Source organism: Lepidochelys kempii, chromosome 7 (genome assembly GCF_965140285.1).
Source record: "Lepidochelys kempii isolate rLepKem1 chromosome 7, rLepKem1.hap1, whole genome shotgun sequence".
In the NCBI taxonomy this organism is placed as follows: Eukaryota; Metazoa; Chordata; order Testudines; family Cheloniidae; genus Lepidochelys; species Lepidochelys kempii.
In genome coordinates, this window is record NC_136386.1 from 85,940,723 (window position 1) to 85,961,449 (window position 20,727).

At 42.5% G+C, this 20,727-nt stretch overlaps 1 protein-coding gene across 8 annotated transcripts in view; it reads right to left on the reverse strand.

Annotated features, from left to right (window-relative positions):
• Window positions 1-20,727, reverse strand: part of P4HA1 (prolyl 4-hydroxylase subunit alpha 1) — a 66,033-nt gene that overhangs the window by 44,938 nt on the left and 368 nt on the right. For 7 of the 8 annotated variants that reach the window (XR_012160009.2, XM_073353641.2, XM_073353638.2 and 4 more), the window contains exons 2-4: window positions 4,574-4,768; window positions 3,810-3,926; window positions 2,672-2,768 (exon numbers count right to left, since the gene is read on the reverse strand). Coding sequence is in view for 7 of the 8 variants with exons in the window: in XM_073353641.2 (XP_073209742.1) it covers window positions 2,672-2,768; window positions 3,810-3,897 (185 nt within the window). In the remaining variant the exon portion in view is untranslated. The remainder of the gene's footprint in view (window positions 1-2,671; window positions 2,769-3,809; window positions 3,927-4,573; window positions 4,769-20,727) is intronic. The other variant, XM_073353637.2, reaches the window with a different exon arrangement.

A 20,727-nucleotide genomic window follows, 5' to 3' on the forward strand; every position in this document is an offset into this window, starting at 1 on the left:
CTGAGACCCCCAGGTATGGTGATGTAAGTTCCCAGTGTAGACCAGCCCTATAATTGGACATGGCTCTCTCCTGGAAGTGCTAGTGCTATTTGCCAGCCAATACAGGATTTTTAACATGCACTGTGCTTTTATTCTGTGGCCGGGGATTGAACAGGCTGCTCTGTGTAACGCTTCCAGATTTTAACAATGTGTTAACAAAAAAGACTGATAATGGGATTTCACTGAATTGATAGCATTTTTACTAGTATATGACCATTTTAAAGTTAATAAGTGGCTACAAACCATCTTTACAACCATAAGACTGGAGGCTGAAGCCAAGATTTCGTTCCTAATAAGCTTCCATACTGTATAAACCCAACCATAATCCAGCCACAGATTGATGGGCCCTATTTTCCCAACTTCAGGAGCCAATGGAATGTATTCATTCCCTGCAGATGTAGAATGGTGTCCAGTAAGTTTTAAAGACAGGAAGTTTTTGTTTTAACTTGTATATCAGCAGGTTAAAAACCAAAGAATTCAATGTCTATATAACATACACATGCAGTAATGATGCTTATGTGATAAAGTTCCACTCCTTTGACGGTTTCATCTGCCCAGTGATCACTAATTTGTGACTTCTAACATTTCAAACCTATGTATGACTTCAAACAGATGTATTTTATAAAGCCACAAAAATAAAGTAAATAAATAAATATAGCTGGACATAAAAGTTTCCTTCTTTAAGTTACATTGCTCCAAGATGTAATACAGGCAGTAATCTTTTGGACCGCTAACATAATGAATGGTCATAAAACTCATATCCCACCATGGCTATGCTACGAAGAGATTAAGTTACATAGAAAAAAGTCATTTGAAAGCTAGGAATTCCCCTTTCCAGCGGGACAAGGTTCCTCCCCCCCCCCCCCCCCCCCATCCCCAACGCTGATACATTTTGAGATATTGGGCCTTTCCCCTAAAATCTTTACTGTTGGACAAAATGTTAGTTGGTACAGTTTCAAAGTAGTTGTTTTTTTATTTAAACCAACTCAGCTTTTATGAAAATATATGGAATATTGTGACGGGTTGGATCACAGAAACCCCCTTGGGGTGGCCAGCTGATGTGCCATGACTACTTCTGTCCCTGCTTTCCCTACCAGCTTGGGACTCCAGCACCCTGTCTTGCTGAGCCACACACGCCCGCCTGCTCCAACACAGATCCAGGGTCTGACCCACATGCCCCAAAGCTGCAGACCTAATTGAAAGCAACTTAAGAAGTGTTCCTGTCTTTGACACTCAGATGCACAACTCCCAATGGGGTCCAAACCCCAAATAAATCCATTTTACCCTGTATAAAGCTTATACAAGGTAAACTCAAATTGTTTATCCTCTGTAACACTGATAGAGATACGAACAGTTCCCTCCCCCTCCAGGTATTAATACATACTCTGGGTTAATTAAAAAGTAAAAAGTGATTTTATTAACTTCAGAAAGTAGAATTTAAGTGGTTGCAAGTAGTAACAGTGAATTACCAAGCAAAATAAAATAAAACCTGCAAGTCTAAGTCTAGTACAGTAATAAAACTGAATACAGATAAAATTTCACCCTCAGAGATGTTTCAGTAAGTTTCTTTCACAGACTGGACTCCTTCCTAGTCCGGGCACAATCCTTTCCCCGGTACAGCCCTTGTTCCAGCCTAGGTGGTAGCTAGGGGATTTCTCATGATGGCCGCTCCCTTTGTTCTGTTCCACCCATTTATATATCTTTGGCATAAGGCGGGAATCCTTTGTCCCTCTGGGTTCCCACCCCTCTTCTCAATGGAAAAGCACCAGGTTGAAGATGGATTCCAGTTCAAGTGACATGATCACATGTCACTGTAAGACTTCATTACCCACTTGCCAGTCCACAGGTATACAGGAAGACTTACAAGTAAAAAACAGCCATCTACAGGTAACTGTCCTGGCTAATGGGAGCCATTATGATTCCAAACCACTATTAATGGCCCACACTTTGCATAACTACTTTGAAATAACAGTTATATTTTATATTTCTAGTTTTAGATACAGGAGTGATACATTTATACAAATAGGATGCCCACACTCAGTAGATTGTAAGCTTTGTAATGATACCTTACAAGAGACCTTTTGCATGAAGCATATTCCAGTTACATTATATTTACACTCATTAGCATATTTTTATAAAAGCATAGAGAGTGCAATGTCACACATATACAGAAGAGATGATGGCATGGGGTGTTTTTGTAATGACTTACTAGAATTCATTTGGGAGGCCTGTTGGACTAGTTACAGCTTACCCACACTGCAGCCACTGCAATATACATTAAAACTTTTTAAGCTACAGCACATCATTATGTTTTCTCTAACACACACTTTTGGTTTGCTCATTTCCTATCAGCAACGCATGTTTTTGAAAGAACTAGACTCACCTGGGAATCCTGCCAAGAGAAATCAGAATTTCTCAATACAGAAATTAGACTCACCACCATAAAAAATAATTAATAAAACAAAATGATGTCTCACAAAAGAGACATTCATTTAGGACAAAAATCTTGCAGAAATTACAAATTAATCTTTATCCCCACAGGCAATAAATTCCTGTTCAGCCTTCAGGAACCTTCTTGTACATGAAGATGAAATCACAATTAAATATTAGTGTTATGAAACCAGCTGCTTACTTTTTGATCTGTTCCAGCTTGCTCTCTTCTGCCTTAATATAATCTTTCAGTGATGTCACCAGGTCTTTTTCTGTGTTAATTAAGTCTGTCATGTGACCTAGAGAGGAAGTAATGATTTCAATTGATTATTAGATCTTCTTGATCCTCCTCATTTAGAGCAGTGTTTCTCAACCACTGGCCCTGTCTCTGGCCCCTGAGATCTCTCTGACACACCTTAGGAAGGCAGCAAGCCAGTCCCTGGTATCAAGAAAGTTGAGAAACACTGATTTCAGAGAGATTTCCCATTGGAACAAACTTGGGCACACAAAAAAAGAAAACATTCAAGAACGTGTTTACTTGGCTGGACATTCTGTGGTGTTATTATCCATGAAGAGGTGTTCAAAAAAGATTTCTCTCCTTTTGATGGAACTTACAGTAGAGAGACACAGTCCTGTGTTTGACATAGCTTGTTGCCATGGAAGTGAATGGAGTGTCACAAATTTAACATTATGACTAATTCAGGACTCATTTAGAAGAGAATAAAGGCTACGAAGGAGTAAGCTCTTGTTCAAATACATCTGGTACATAGCAAATATGGAAAGAATTAATTATGGCGATACACAAAGTAGTATTTGTTTAAATTGCTTTGCTTGCACTGACAGATTGTTTCTCAGCTACAAATTCATAAAGCAGTAAATCCTACAGGAAATACAGCAAACAGGCAGCTGAACCACTTAACCTTAGGGTAAATGCTAGTTTAACAAATGCTTCATACACAATTAAAACATCGAGGAGGAGAAAGATGGGATCCTGAAATGCTGGAATTGTACATCCTAATCAAGAGTTATTTCATGTACTCAATTCACAAAAAGCAGCTCTCAAACCAAAGTATGGTTTTGAATCCAATATCTGTAATAGTAGACAATGATTGTGTATCCTGACCTCTTGTCATTTTAACAGAACTGATTTGAATACAAATTTTCCCTCAAAAAGATAAAAAAAAGCAAGCAGGGCATGTAAAACTATTGGTGCATTTAGAGCTATGCTAATTAATAGAGCACACAGCTTCATCTTTAATCACATCACCGCAGAGACAGTTCTGAAAGTTGGCAGACACAGCTCTGCAGTTATTCACTGTACATACAGAAGTAAATCTCACCAATTGAAGTGAAGAAGTCCATATGGGCATAAGAATGAGGCAGCAGAAAGCTCAGGACTAAAATACACCAAACCTTTACGGATGCCATAGTCCAATAGCTGTTGCCTCAGTACACACCTACAAGAGAAAGAGTGATTAACAGACTTGTATACACCATAGCACTTAGCCAGATTTTACCCCCACATCAGATAAAGAGGTTTTTTATTCACACTGTTTCACCTGAAGTTTGTATGGGGGTCACAGTTGTATTAAACAATTTTTCTCCCTATTAACACATTACTCTTTTGGAATTCTTTCCCTCCAGGCTGCAGTACTCTAGGAAGTAGAAATCCTCCCAAAGGACTGACAACATTCTGCAAACAGCACTTGTATTGCTCCCTTATACAGTAAAATGGAGAAAAAAAGAGACACACCAAGAAGGCATGTTTTCAGAAAGAAAACCTCTAAGAAGTCCCAGCAATGTTGAAGGCAGCACCATCATAATACAATTAAAAAATTTTTTAAAGCCCAAAAAATAAACAGAACTAGACAGAATCAAAAATGAATCCCTATATATTGCATCAAAGTTAATTTTTCCAGTGTAAATACAAAATATCTGTTTTCAAACTGAGCCACTAAAACAAATGCCTATGGAATAAACATGATTGAAAGAGATCCCATATTGACAAATTCCATTAATAAATCATTCGTTCCCCATCATAACATACATAATACATTTCTGAAGGCATACAGTATTTATAAGCCAGCTGATACCAGTTACTCACTAGAGGCTACTGTATTTCCTCCCATGAACTGCTGCCAAAGTTTTATAGCCTTTCAAAGTCCCGGACTTTCACCAGAGCCTAGAATTTTCTCCCTATAACTTCTTTCTGTGGGTTCAAATCAGGAGAGGAGAGGAGCAGGCTTGAGGAAAGAGAATGTGTGCTGTCCTCATCTTTCAGTATCCAGTAGGAACACCACTTAAAAAAAAAAAAAAAAAAAAGTAGTCCTAAGTGCATTTACCATTTCCACAGAGGAGAGGGTCTGTCACAGCAGCTGACAGGAACAGTGAAGGCAGCACTGGCAACGGTGAGCTACTATCAGAAACTATTGGATAGCTATGAGGACCCCAGCACCAACAGAGCAGCATGGCGACTCCAGACCCTGATCTCCTGTAGAGCACCTGAGATCTACATGGATCTGTGAGATTTGGGGGCTAGAAATGTTGATGTTTGTACTAGAGCTGGGGAAAATATTTTAGACAAATAGATCTGCTGAAAAACACAGTTTCGATCAACTCAAAAGCATTCACAAATTTGACCCCATTAGCTTCATCTCGGAAAAAGATTTTAGGGCTAGCTTCAGTGGTGGGGGGGCGGGGAGAAGAAGGGGAGAGAGAGAGCACTCACACGTGCACAAATGACTCTACAGATTAAAAGAAGAGCTCTGTGAAAGCTGGAAAGCTTGTCTCACTCAACAACAGAAGTAGGTCCAACAACAGCTATTACCTCACCCACCTTGTCTCTCTGAAGCTGGCCCTTAAAAAACAACTGAAATGGACTTTCCTGATTTGCTGATAAATTCTGAGGACTTTTCAAACTGAGTATTTCCCCGATTTTTCACTTCACTGGCCAAACAAAAAAAAATTATTCACCCAAACAACCAGTTGGCTCTGCTAACAAGAATAAGCATTAGTATAAATTGTCACTACTGGGCACCTGTTCTCTAACCAACTTGCAATAAGTACACAACCTATTATGAGAACCAGTGAACTGAGTCTGGGAACGAACATAGAAACAACACCTGTTTACACCAGGTCTGAAGTTCTCACCAGAGCAAAATTCTCCCTGGTATAATTCCCCTGAAGCAGATCGAGTTAGTTACATCAGAAATTAATATGCTCCCCAAATGACCCAGTTCCGTTCTCCTTTATTCACAGGAAGCCGCATCCACACAATTGGGACCCTTAAGGTGCCAAAAGAAAGTCTTCAGAGTAGAAACAGATTGCCTGGACGGTTAGGGGGTACATTTGTACTGTAGCTGGGAGCATGCCTCGCAGCCTAGGTAGACCAATTTACTGTGCTACCTCAGAGCTAGCATGAAAATAGCCGTGTGGACATTGCTACACAGGTGCTGATTCAGCCACCCAAGATCAGACAGGCTTGGACTTGGGCAGCTAGCCCAAGCTACTGCCTGTGCAGCAACGTCTACAACGCTATTCTGTGCTAGCTCTGTTTGAGCCAGTGTGCTAAAGTCTACCAAGACTGGGAGGAAAACTCCCAGCTGCAGTCTAAACATACCCTTAATGTGACTGCTGAACTTCATATTTTATTTCCAAGGAAGTTCAGCACCTCCCACACATTCAACTGAAGCAAGCAAATAAATCTCTGCATTGATTACAAAGCACAAACAAAAAGAAAAGGAGTACTTGTGGCACCTTAGAGACTAACCAATTTATCTGAGCATAAACTGTAGCTCACGAAAGCTTATGCTCAAATAAATTGGTTAGTCTCTAAGGTGCCACAAGTCCTCCTTTTCTTTTTGCGAATACAGACTAACACGGCTGTTACTCTGAAAGCACAAACAGTTCTACTACACTATAAATATTTGCTAACTTTGAATTATCAGTACTTGGAATACATTGAACTATCAGTACACTGTATATTCATGCAAAATACAAGAACAGAGTTTTTTGTAAGTTATCTACTTCAAACAAATTGATTGGAAAGGATCAGATTTGTCTCCTATGCCATGTGCATGAGCTGAAATCCTTCCACAATGTCAAACAATATCACAATGAGGTCTTAGAAACTTCTAGACTGATGTACTCTAGCATCGAAGTTTTCCCCCCTTCACCTTCCCTCACAGCTTCTTCTAACAGTGTGGCAATCTCCCAGAAAGCTTCTGGCCCCAGCTGCAGTTGTATCCAACTCCCTCCAAACCCTCTCTCTCAACCATCCCACACTCTTTTCATTGCCTAGATCAGGGGTCTCAAAGTCCCAGCCATTTGCAGCCCGAGAACCTCCCCAAAATGGCCCACGGAGCTCCAGCAATTTGGGGGCAGGATCTCTCCCTTGGCCCTGCCTGCCACCCCAGGGTGCTCCCCCGCCCACGCGTCCCCCAGGCAATTTAAAACGGCCCGGGGCCCCTCTCACCACTGGCAGTGCACCAGAGCTGAGCAGCTTCCTGCACGCTTGCTCCACATGGCTGCCGGCCCCTCCTTGCGGCCCCTGGGCAGGGCTGTGCCTCCACGCATTGCCCCTGCGGCTAATGGGAAGGTGCGGGAGCAGTGCCTGGGTGAAACAGCATGCGGAAGCCCCCTGGCCCGGCCCGGAGCCCCAGGTAAGTGCGGCCACCCCCCCTTCCTGAGCCTGCACCCCCATCCCTTCCCGCCCCCAAACTCCCTCCCAGAGCCTGCACCCCTCCTCCATCTGAGGGCCTGCAACCCCACCCCCAGCCCAGAGCCTGCACCCAGCACCCCCAGCCCCCCTGCCCCACCCAAACTCCCTCCCAGAGCCTTAGGTAGGTGGGGGGTAGAGTTTTTTTGGGCAGCATGAGTGACATTATTGGCCTACTGGGAGGATTTGAGGACTGGCACTAAGGTAAATTGAGTTTGAGAGCCCTGGCCTAGATGGAATCTTTCCTGGCATCTCTGGATCCTCCCACAACCTCTATTACCATCCCAGAAGGCTTCCCTCCCTGCTGGAGCTCAGATATTCTGAGAAAAATATCTTACTTATAAAACAGTAAGTTATACATGGTTTAAAGCATTCAAAATCGTGTTTTGTCTCCACTTCTTCTACATATTACTTGCAGTAGGATTGTAAAGCCCACCACAATTCCACCTACTCCCTCCTCCTGATCCCCAGGAATATCAGAAGATAGGTTATTTTTCTTTAACCTCTCTTCTTCAAAATGTCTTTGATGTGTGTGTTCATGTCATGGGAAACATACATGCATGCACCCACCCCTCAGAACAAATGGCATACTACCAAAAAAAAAAAAAGTTAAAAGTTAAACAGAAACTTTACTTTTCTCCTCTTTGCCATTTGAAGCTTCCAAGTCCTTCAATTGTCTTCTAATATAAATTCCAGACAGTTCTACAGTTTTCTCCTCTAAAATAGCTCCAGCTAAGATAGCAACCATAGGCGCCGACTCCGTGGGTGCTCTAGGGTTGGAGAACCCCTGGGGAAAAGTTAGTCGGTACTCTGCACCCACCAACAGCCAAGCCCCTTCCCGCCCCCCCCAAGTGCACCGCGTCCCCGCTCCTCCACCTACCTCCCAGCGCTTCCCGATGCCAAACAGCTGTTTGGCGGTGCTTCGGGACAGGGGAGGAGCGAGGACGTGACACACTCAAAGGAGGACGCAGAGAAGAGGCAAGGACTTTGGGGAAGGGGTGGAATGGGGTGAGGCAGTGCAGGGGCATGGGTAGGGTTAAGCACCCCCCAGGAACAGTGGAAGTTGGGGCCTATGATAGCAACCATCTCAAGATCACAATGACAAAGACGTCCTCTGTAAGCAAATAAATAGATTTTCTTTATAACAGTAAGTACTGCTCCTAGAGGAATATGGGTGTAGGTTTTTGTTTTTAAAGGAACAGATCCCACACTTAGGTCTGCATCTCTCTCGTACCAAACAGAAGAGGATTACATCTTTTTTAAAATAAGTGCTATAAATATTCACTCTCTTTGTGCTCTACAGACTGATGGGAGATTGCAAGAGAGTTACTGTCAGAGTAAATGTGCAAAAATTTCAGTGGGAGAGTATAGGAAAAGTAAGTGACCCTGTGAACAAAGTAAAATTAAAGCAGTTATAAGCATACTAATATAATGCCATGCCAATTATTCATATCTTGTTTAACTTGTCTTTGTTAAGCTCCCAGAGTGCTCCTTAGTTCCTCCTGTTAAAAATGCAGGTGTGCTTTAAAGAGGCAAAATGCAAAAACTGCTATTCAGATCTCCCCAGAGGACTATATCAGAAAATCATGAGTTATCTAACTTGATAATCAGGGTTCAGCGTTTCATCAATTATCCTGTGCAGCTTCACTAAATATACTGGTAGAAAATACAGCATAGCAGTGAGGAAAAAAAAACAAACTTCACTTCTTGATGAAGCGTCTCAATTAGGGAGGTTTGTGCAAAGAAATCCTAATTTCTCTAACTGAATTTAGGGTTACCAAGGATACATCTCAGAAGGCAGTATAGTGTGGGTACCAGAACTTTAATTTTGAAGTTCTTTCAATCATGTAATTCCTTAGCAACCAGTTCCCCAACGATATGTGTATTGTCTTATAAGCAAGGATCCAACTGCAACACACCAGTTCTGGTATCCGCACTCCACTAGTTATATACCAACACAATCTGATCCATTTAAAACATGGATGTAAAAGTTTAGGAGGTTGTTTATGGTCTTCTATGTAGCCCAACGTGCCAACAAAGGAACAGCTTTTTCAGCAACAAGGTAAGTCTTTCACCAAGTGAAATTTTTATCCAAGGCTTTATTCTTGACCCGCCGTGTGCCCACATTAAAAGAAACTAAGCAAAACTTTGCCAGTTCCAAACTTCCTGCTTTTCCAAACTTGGATTAAACCTTAGCTTGTAATAACTGCTGGGAGGAGGCAAAGTTCCACAAAATCCTCTTCCATCCAATCACTCAATTGTTTTTAATAGTAATATTTTCTTTGGAGCGCCTGATCAGGCCTCCACTTTCCTAACACCTTTGAGAGAGATGAGGCTGGAGTTAATTCTTTGCTTAGTGGAAGTCAAATAATGTTTTTCATCCTATCAATGTTGAATTTTTGAAGATGTGAAATAAGATACTTATTTAGCACAAATCACTGAAATATCTGAGTGTCTTACAACCTTTAATGTATTTATCCTCACAACACCGCAATGTGGTAGGGAAAGTGATATTAGCACCATTTTACAGTTAGGCAGAAGGTCTGTCTACACATATAGCTATTCTAGTATAGCTGGTCTGCTTTAAAATTCATGTCTTATCTTACTCTAGAAAAGTGGTGCTCAAACTTTTCCAGTCATGCTTCCCCCCCACTTACCAGTAACAGAATTGGTCCATGCCCCCCCTCCATTACAGCATAGCCAAGGTTTCCTCAGCAGCAGAGCCTGGGCTGAAGGCGGAGCTGGGGGCGAAACTGGTCTGCGGATGGAGAAGGAATGAGGGCAGAGGTGGGCTGGGGCCAGAACAGGGGGCAGAATGGAGCTGCAGCCAGAATCGGAGCTGGTCTGGGGGCAGAAAAGGAGTGAGGGCGGAGCAGAACTGGGGGGCACTCCCTCTCATCCCCACACATCCCCCCCAAATAACATTCCTCCTCCCTCCACACTTTGAGAGGCACTGCTCTAGAATAACCTTATGGACAAATCTTAAGTGACTTGCTCAGATCATTCAGGAAGTCTGTAGCAGAGCAAGGAATTGAACCTGGCTCTTCCACATGCTAAGCTAATGCCCTAACCACTAGACCACCCTTCATCCGACACATCATGCTGCAAAATTTTTATGACCCCAAATTCAGGACTTGTAACAATACAGTATGATATGCTTATTGGCTGTTCAGCATCTGAAGGCTGAGAATCAGCTATTTAAAATACACCTCTCCCCCGATATAATGAGACCCGATATAACACGAATTCAGATATAACGCAGTAAAGCAGCACTGGGGGGGCGGGGCTGCGCGCTCCAGCACGTCAGCGTATCTGGCTCCAACACGCTGCTCTGAGCGGCGTGTTATGGGTGCCGAGCCAGGGCCGAGGGGTTGGATAAGGGGCAGAGGGTCTCGGGGGCGGTCAGGGGAGGGGGGTTGGATAGGGCATGGGAGTCCGGGGGGGGCCTGTGAGGAGGAGGAGGAGGTGTGGATAGGGGTCAGGGCAGTCAGGGGACAGGGAGGTTGGGGTCCTGGGACAAGGAGCAGGGAGGTCTCTGGAGGGGGTAGTCAGGGGACAAGGAGTGGGGGGGTTTGGATGGGTCGGGGGTTCTGAGGGGTCAGTCAGGGGGCGAGAAGTGACTATTAATAATGGAGATGCTTGAGGCCAAAGCAAAGTGCGATATAATGCAGTTTCACCTATAACGCAGTAAGATTTTTTTTTGGCTCCCGAGGACCGCGTTATAACGGGGTAGAGGTGTAGTAATAAAGCTAACCCCAGTGAACTTTCCTGATATGAAGAGGCTTAAAAAGGAACAAGTCACATGTGAAGGAATTCTTTAATATTTGTGTAACATACTTGGACATAAGCTAAAAGGGAAAGCTCAGGAGAATGGAGACAAGCTTTAGAACTGCTAAGGAAAATACTGAGGTCGAGATGGGAAATGATGGACAAGAAGCTGTTCAGACAGGAGAAGAAAAATCCTTTACTCGTGGAATTCCTAAAGGCAGCAGTGTTAAAAGGGTGGACATTTGGGGGGGGAAGCATAGGCTGTTATAGCAGAAATAAGGGGGGAGAAAAGAGGAGAAATCAAATCAGTATCTTAGATGTTTCTTTACTAATGCGAGAAGAATAAGCAGGAAGAACTCGAAATACTAGTAAATAAACACAACTATGACATAGCTGGCATCATGGAAACTTGGTGAGAATACGCATGACTGGAAAATTGGTACAGAAAGGTACAGCTTGCTCAGGAAGGACAGCCAGGGAAAAAAGGGAGGTGATGTTGCCTTGTATATTAAAAATGTATACACTTGGACTGAGGTGGAGATAGAAATAAGAGACAGACTTGTTGAAAGTCTCTGGATAAGGATAAAAGGGGTAAAAACCAAGGTGGTGTCATGGTAGAGGACTACCAAACCAGGAAAAGGAGGCTTTTTTTAAACAACTAACAAAATCATCCGCCCCCACCCCCAAAAAAAAGGCCTACAGAAAGTGGAAACAAAGGATGAATATGAACAAACACCACAAGTATGTAGGGACAAAATTAGAAAGGCCAAGGCACAAAATGAGATCAAACTAGCTAGGGACGTAAAGGGTAACAAGAAAACATTCTACAAATACATTAGAAGCAAGAGGAAGACCAAGGACAGAGCAGGCCCGTTACTCAATGAGGGGGGAAAGACAACAACAGAAAATGTGGAAATGGCAGAGGTGCTTAATGACTTCTTTGTTTCGGTTTTCACCAAGAAGGTTGGTGGCGACTGGACATCTAACATAGTGAATGCCAGTGAAAATGAGGTAGGATCAGAGTCTAAAATGGGGAAAGAACAAGTCAAAAATTACTTAGACAACTTAGATGTTTTCAAATCACCAGGGCCTGATGAAATGCATCCTAGAATACTCAAGGAGCTGACTGAGGAGATATCTGAGGAGATATTCGCAATTATCTTTAAAAAGTCATGGAAGATGGGAGACATTCCAGAAGACTGGAAAAGGGCAAATATAGCACCCATCTATAAAAAGGGAAATAAGGACAACCTGGGGAATTACAGACCAGTCAGCTTAACTTCTGTACCCAGAAAGATAATGGAGCAAATAGTTAAGAAATCAATTTGCAAACACCTAGAAGATAATGAGGTGATATGTAACAATCAGCATGGATTTATCTAGAACAAATTGTGTCAAACCAACCTGATAGGTTTCTTTGACAGGGTAACAAGTCTTGTGGATTTGGGGGGGGGGGGGGCGCGGGCGGCAGCAGATGTGGTATATCTTGACTTTAGTAAGGCTTCTGATACTGTCTCACATGACCTTCTCATAACAAACTAGGGAAATACAACCTAGATGGAGCTACTATAAGGTGGGTGCATAACTACTCTCTAGGAACGATTTTCCAATCAGTTATATCAGTGGTTCACAATCATGCTGGAAGGACATAATGAGTGAGGTCCCGCAGGGATCAGTTCTGGGTCAGGCTCTGTTCAGTATCTTCATCAATGATTTAGATAACGGCATAGAGAGTACACTTATAAAGTTTGCAGATGATACCAAGCTGGGAGGGGTTGCAAGTGCTTTGGAGTATAGGACTGAAATTCAAAATGATCTGGACAAATTGGAGAAATGGTCTGAAGTAAACAGGATGAAATTCAATAAGGACAAATGCAAAGTACTCCACTTAGGAAGGAGCGATCAGTTGTACACATACAAAATGGGAAATGACTGCCTACGAAGTAGTACTGCAGAAAGGGATTTGGGGGTCATAGTGGATCACAAACTAAATATGAGTCAACAGTGTAACACTGTTGCAAAAAAGTAAACATCATTCTGGGATGTATTAGCAGGAGTATTGTAAGCAAGACACGAGAAGTAATTATTCTGCTCTACTCTGCACTGATTACGCCTCAACTGGAGTATTGTGTCCAGTTCTGGGTGCCACATTTCAGGAAAGATGTGGACAAATTGGAGAAAGTCCAAAGAAGAGCAACAAAGTGATTAAAGGTCTAGAAAACATGATCTATGAGGGAAGATTGAAAAAATTGCATTTGTTTAGTCTGGAGAAGAGAAGACAGAGGGGGCATGATAAGTTTTCAAGTACATAAAAGATTGTTAGAAGGAGGAGGGAGAAAAATTGTTCTTCTTAACCTCTGAGGATAGGACAAGAAGCAATAGGTTTAAATTGCAGCAAGGGCGGTTTAGGTTGGACAAAAACTTCCTAAAAACCGTCAGAGTGGTTAAGCACTGGAATAAATTGCCTAGGGAGGTTGTGGAATCTCCGTCATTGGGGATTTTTAAGAGCAGGCTGGACAAACACTTGTCAGAGAGAATACCTGAGTGCAGGGAACTGGACTACACAACTTCTTGAGGTCCCTTCCAGTTCTATGAAGAGATGAGGGGCTGTTTTTTTTGTTTTGTTTTTTAAAAAATATTCTCATCTCTACTCCAGGCTGGTCTACACAAAAAATTATACTGAAATAAGAAGTGTGAATTAAAACTAATTTGGTTATTTCTGTGCAAGTATGTATGCATGCTATTTTGGAATTAAAGTAGCTTAAACTATTTTAGTTAAAGTTGGTAATTGACCAACTTTAATTAAAATTAACTCTAGCTACTTCCAATTTTGAAACAGAAATGTCTACACACAGACTTGCACAAAAATAACTAAAATCAAATGATAAACAACAAGAGATATGAATTAAAACTGATTATTGTAGAACCTACCTAGTGGCTCTAGTCATAGACTGTGATCCCATTGTGCAAGGCATTGTACAAACACAGAACAAAAAAGACAGTCTTTCCCCAAGGGACTTACAGTCTAATTCTGACAACGAACAACAGATAGAGACCAGGATGGATAAAGAGTTTTAAATGTGTTTTTATTTAATTTAAATACAGGAGTTTTAAACACTTTAAAAGTAAATTTAAAATTGACAATTATGTTAAGATCTAAATTTATTATATTAAAAGCATTCAAATTAAATAAAAAAAATATTGAACTGTACATGTTTGCAGCTTTGTTTTAAAAAAAGTCAGACCTGGTGAACTGGTGGAAGCCCCTGACTAAGCACCTGGAATCAGTTTGCTGCAATTCTAAACCAGATTTTCATTTCAGTTTATTCAGTTAGCTCAGTGCAAGGACGAGTTCATTCAGAAGTTAAGAAACCAATCGAAAAAGCAGGAAAGTTTGTTTTCCTTTTCCAATCTACGAATAAAAACTAGTGAGGAGAGGATGAAATCTACTAGTTCTAAAATCTTGAAGGACATGGTGACAAAAAAAAACAACTCACTTCAATTCCCTAACAGGTAGTAGTTTATTTAATAAATTAGTTTTTAATTTAAAAAATTGTAATTATTTTTCCTTACATATCCAGCACACTTAAGGTAATTTAATTTAAAAAAATTAAAATGTTGGGTTTGTGCATTTAATTGAATTTCCATTCAAGTAGAGCATGACACAAAGCACCAAAAAACAAAAACACCTATATAATTGCTTAAATAAATTAGTCCAGACATAGTGTCTCTTCCCAGTTAGCAAAAACAACCACCAAATTTAGTGTAAAGGCTACGTTTAGTTGCAAATCTAAAATGGTTACCAACCAATGAGAATTTTTCAATAGGAAAACAACCAAAAAGTACAAATGCAAAACTTGATTAGAATTGATTATTTTAAATCAATATTTCCCGTTTGCTGATTCAAATCATCATTAAAATCAGTTATTTAAAATCGCTTTGATTTAAATCAATCCACCCGGATATAAACTGACAGGGGAGCACAAGTAAACTATGAGACAATATTGTTCAGCTTCATAGGCAGTACAAGTCTGAGCACGGATGCAGTCTGTGACTGGGCTTAACTACCATCATCAGCAAGGCAAGGGACCCATATAGTCATGCTCCAATTTTTTTTTTATTTTTTGGGGGGGGGGGAATCTAACCACATCCTGGATAAAAGAGGCGGAGCTAAGCCATATAAGTAGACTGAGGCTTGGTCTACATGATAGACTTCGGTCAACATAAGGCAGCTTACATCCTTAGCAGCAGCAGGAAGCCCTGGGGGACCGCTAGACCCCAGTGGCAGGGAGCCAGGCTCCCGGCACAGAGTTTCATGTGGAGCTCCCCCCACACTGCCCCTCTTAAGTCAGTGGAAGCCCTCCTGGTAAGGACACACACTACTGACAGAACAAGGGTAGTCTGGGCATGAACCACCACAGTAATAAGTTGATCTAACGTGCCCTGAAAGAACACAGCTGGAAAAAGACTGTAGAGGAGACCGGTCTCTCTGACAGAGAGGAGTCCTGATCCAGGGTCTGCATGGGTAAGGGAACTGGAGTCAAATACAGGAATAGCAAAAAACACTTGCAGTTTGGAGTTGAGCTCAGAACTGGTAAAGGACCTTTTGTTTAGTCCTGAACCCCAGAAGCAAACTGAACTGTTACAGAACTCTGCCACAGGGTTGAGCCAAAAAGATCCAGTGCAGGAGTCTGGGTAAGAGACTGTCTGAGAGGGATCACCATGGCTGGGAAAGTGGCCACCAGGAGGGAGTGCTAGAGGCCAAGTTTCCTGCAACTACTCCCAGTGGAATTCTGTGCCAAAAAATTATGTACACAATATTTTTAAATTCTGCAAATTTTATTTGTCAAAACAACACTATATAATCATGCCAGTTTCAATTATTTTGGCAATTTATTTCAAAATAAATATCAGCAAGTATGTCTGTAACAATACAGACAAAAATTCAAGTTCCCCCTGCCCAGACCAGCCACTCACACCCCCTCAGGCATCCTTAACTCTAGGGCACACCCTCATGGCTAGATGCAGAGTTGCAGGTACTCCTGGGGGAATTCTGTGCCACTGCACAATGCATTTTGCGGAAATTAGTGTTGTGTGTGCAGAATTTCCTTCCTCCCCTCCCCCAGAAATGGTCTGCAGAGCTCCTGGCTGCCACTAGTGGCCGCTGGACCCAGCAGAGCCCAGCTTGCAAATAGAAGACAGCGCCAGAGGGGAGGACGAGGGAGCTGGAGGGTTCCTGGCAGCTGCAGTTCCCAGCATGCCCTAAAAGGACACGACAACACACAGGAAACTCTGTGCAAGCCCAGGACCAGCATCAGGCGGTTTCTCCCTCTGGATCCCTGGGCTCTAGGAGGGTAGGAAGTGAGAGTGTGTGGGCTGGGACGGGGGCCCTACAGAGCTACCCTGAGGGGAGTAAGAGGTGAGTGTGTCTGGGCCAGGGAAGCCCCAAAGCTGGGCTCTGGGGGGGGAGAGGGAGTGTCTCTAGGCGGGGGGCCCCCATGACTGGGCTCTGGAAGGGAAAGGACAGAGAAACAGGAACTCTGGTTTCTAACTCTCTGCTCCTGGGGGAATCTGTGTGTATGTCTTATTCGTTACAAACATACTTGCCAATAGGTATTTTGAAATAAATTACCAAAAACAACTGAAACTGGAGTGATTATATAGTGTTATTTTGACAAATAAAATTTGCAGAATTTTAAAATATTGTGTGCATAATTTTTCATGTTTTGGCACAGAATTCCCCCAGGAGTAAGATTTACACCCTGTCTATATTAGTTACACCAATGCAAACCCCTAATGTAGCTACACTACACAGGTGTAAGAGCAGATTTCAGAGTAGCAGCCGTGTTAGTCTGTATTCGCAAAAAGAAAAGGACAACTTGTGCCACCTTAGAGACTAACCAATTTATTTGAGCATAAGCTTTCGTGAGCTACAGCTCACTTCATCGGATGCATTCAGTGGAAAATACAGTGAGGAGATTTATATACACACAGAACATGAAAAAATGGGTGTTTATCATGCACACTGTAAGGAGAGTGATCACTTAAGATGAGCTATTACCAGCAGGAGAGTTGGGGGGAGGAGAGAAAACCCTTTGTAGTGATAATCAAGGTGGCCCATTTCCAGCAGTTAACAAGAACATCTGGGGGTGGGGGGGGGTGGAGGGGGGAAATAAACAAGGGGAAATAGTTTTACTTTGTGTAATGACTCAACCACTCCCAGTCTCTATTCAAGCCTAAGTTAATTGTATCCAATTTGCAAATTAATTCCAATTCAGCAGTCTCTCATTGGAGTCTGTTTTTGAAGTCTTTTTGTTGTAATATTGCGACTTTTAGGTCTGTAATCGAGTGACCAGAGAGACCGAAGTGTTCTTCGACTGGTTTATGAATGTTATAATTCTTGACATCTGATTTGTGTCCATTTATTCTTTTATGTAGAGACTGTCCAGTTTGACCAATGTACATGGCAGAGGGGCATTGCTGGCACATGATGGCATATATCACGTTGGTAGATGTGCAAGTGAACGAGCCTCCGATAGTGTGGCTGATGTGATTAGGCCCTATGATGGTGTCCCCTGAATAGGTATGTGGGCACAGTTGGCAACGGGCTTTGTTGCAAGGATAGGTTCCTGGTTTAGTGGTTCTGTTGTGTGGTTGCTGGTGAGTATTTGCTTCAGGTTGGGGGGCTGTCTGTAGGCAAGGACTGGCCTGTCTCCCAAGATTTGTGAGAGTGATAGGTTGTCCTTCAGGATAGGTTGTAGATCCCTGATGATGTGTTGGAGAGGTTTTAGTTGGGGGCTGAAGGTGATGGCTAGTGGCGTTCTGTTATTTTCTTTGTTGAGCTTGTCCTGTAATAGGTGACTTCTGGGTACTCTTCTGGCTCTGTCCATCTGTTTCTTCACTTCAGCAGGTGGGTACTGTAGTTGTAAGAATGCTTGATAGAGATCTTGTAGGTGTTTGTCTCTGTCTGAGGGGTTGGAGCAAATGCAGTTGTATCGTAGAGCTTGGCTGTAGACAATGGATTGTGTGGTGTGGTCTGGGTGAAAGCTGGAGGCATGTAGGTAGGAATAGCGGTCAGTAGGTTTCCGGTATAGGGTGGTGTTTATGTGACCATCGCTTATCAGCACCGTAGTGTCCAGGAAGTGGATCTCTTGTGTGGACTGGTCCAGGCTGAGGTCGATGGTGGGATGGAAATTGTTGAAATCATGGTAGAATTCCTCAAGGGCTTCTTTTCCATGGGTCCAGATGACAAAGATGTCATCAATATACCACAAGCAGAGTAGAGGCATTAGGGGATGAGACCTGAGGAAGCGTTGTTCTAAGTCAGCCATAAAAATGTTGGCATACTGTGGGGCCACGCGGGTACCCATAGCAGTGCCGCTGATTTGAAGGTATACATTGTCCCCAAATGTGAAATAGTTATGGGTGAGGACAAAGATGTAAGAGCATTGCTTATGATGGTGCAATTACCTTGATCCAGTGTAGGATCCGATTATTAACACAGGTGTAAACCCCACTTCAAAGCTATGCAGTGCATTACAGCTATGCAGGGAGTTTGTATTGATGTAACTACACTAGTGGAAATCTCTAATATATAGGTAGAACCTCATTTGCCAAAGGGATTCATAGCAAGCAGTGCAGAACAAACTATTTGCTTGAGACTGACATTCCTTCTGCAGACTCCCAGCCCCAAACGAATGGAGTGAGCTGGAAAGGAACACAGGGCTCCTTCACAGCAATGCACAAGCCTATTAGGCCACCCACCAGCTCACAACTGGACATTAAGAAAATTATCTGTAAAACATTTGATATGTTTACTATAAACAAACATCAGGGGGTTTCTCTGTCATGTTTAGCTGGGTTAGTACAGTAATTTGCTTCTGAATTTTCCTATATTCATACAACAGTATTACTAAAAAGGTACATCTAGTCTGATATTTTCTTTTGCCTTCGCTCCAGCTTACATTACAGCCTGGTCTACACCTAAAACTTGGGTCAACCTAAAAACTTTGCTCAGAGCTATGAAAAACTTCACACCCTGTGCGATGTCATTAGGCCAACCTAACCCCCACTGTACATGCAGCCAGGTCGATGATAGAATTCTTCCATCGTGGTAGTAAGCGTGTAAGCTATAGTGACATACCTGCAAGCTCTCCCCCGCCAGCTAAGAGTAGCTAGCAGGAGCTGTGCAGCTGTAAGGTTCATAGTGTAGACCCAGCCTTACAAGCAGAAAAAAAAATTGTCTCTAGTGTAACCTATGTCCAGTGCTAGTTTGGAAAGTACTGCATTACAAAGTTAAGGTCAGAATGCACGAAGTGGTCTTTTTCAGGATCTTAAATGTGAAAATAAATTTACCAAGCCTCTAGCAATTAAACTGCTTGCCACAAGATAAAAAAAAAGTTATGATGTATGCAAAGCTTCTGCTGACCCAATCATCGTCTACAACTCATATTCCCACTTAAACATAAGCTACAATTAAATCTAGTTCAATTTAAAATCTCATTTATATTTTGCTTTTAACAGTTATGTACATAACTCAAGTCCGTTAAACTGAGTTTTGTAGGAACAAAAGTACATTTAAAATTCTGTTTAGTCTCAGCTAACTGAGAGGGTAATGCAACTTTCAACTTCTCAAAATAAGAACTGCTTAGACTAGCAGTTCCAGATAAAATCACAAGTAGCTTGGAGTAACCTCTTTCTCTGAAAAAATAGTGACCAAAAATTAGAAGAAAGTAATGGGATTTGTGTAATGTCAGGTTTTTCACATCTGTATATTTTTGATTAAATTGCATGCTCTTTATTCATTTTATGAAACACTAACTGTAAATAGGAGAAAATGAAATAAACTTCTTTCCAGAAGTTTATAAAGCAAGCAAATGGTTAGTGAAAGAATGCTACTGCCACGTATCACCCCCTCCCCCACTCACGTAATGGACATTTCATCTCTCCAAATTTCTTTCCAATGGGAATCTCAAAAAAGATCTACACCTCTAAAATAAACTAGAAAATCAAAGTTTTGTACCGAAGTATATAAACTTTGCTTGCGACAACTAATTCTTGATTCTCATGTCTTTTCCACTGCTTGCAGAGATCACTCTACAGAGCTCAGCATTAAAAACATATTCCTAGCATCTGATGCACAAATAAAATTAGCCCGAAAACTTATTACAAGTTTTTTCCCCTTCTAATTTAAAGAAACTGCTTTAAACAGCCCCAATGCAATTCAGTCTGCTGAAGACTGGAAATCAGGAGTTACAAGGAAAACCCATGTGTGTAGCCTCCAGCTACAGTATTCTTGTTTAAACAAACATAGCTAATATGCGCTCTGGTGCCATGACAATGGGCACAGACTAAGAATATGGATGGAAAATCCATTCCATAACTGCACTTGACTAGAGAAGTCTGATCCCATTTCAGAAGTAGCAAACACGTGCGTATCCTGATCAATACGCAGATATGCTTCCTTCACGGAAAGGAGATTCGGGATCAGCAGGAGGACGGAGCTCCTAAAGTGGGTGGATGACTTCATCTGCCTGGACCCCCCCCCACCCCTTCCAGCTGGGCCCGAGAGGGGCTGCTGGCGCGGCTCACGGCCAGAAAAGACCCTCGGACCCGCTCCGGACCGCACAGGTTCTCTCGGGGCCCGCGAGCTCCCGCCGCTTTTAACCCCCCCCCCCCCGCCACCCGGCGGGTCCGGCCCGCCGCAGAACCCCGACGCGGGTGGAGCAGGCTCCTGACGACAACAGGCGAGAGGCGGGAGGGAAAAGCAGCCG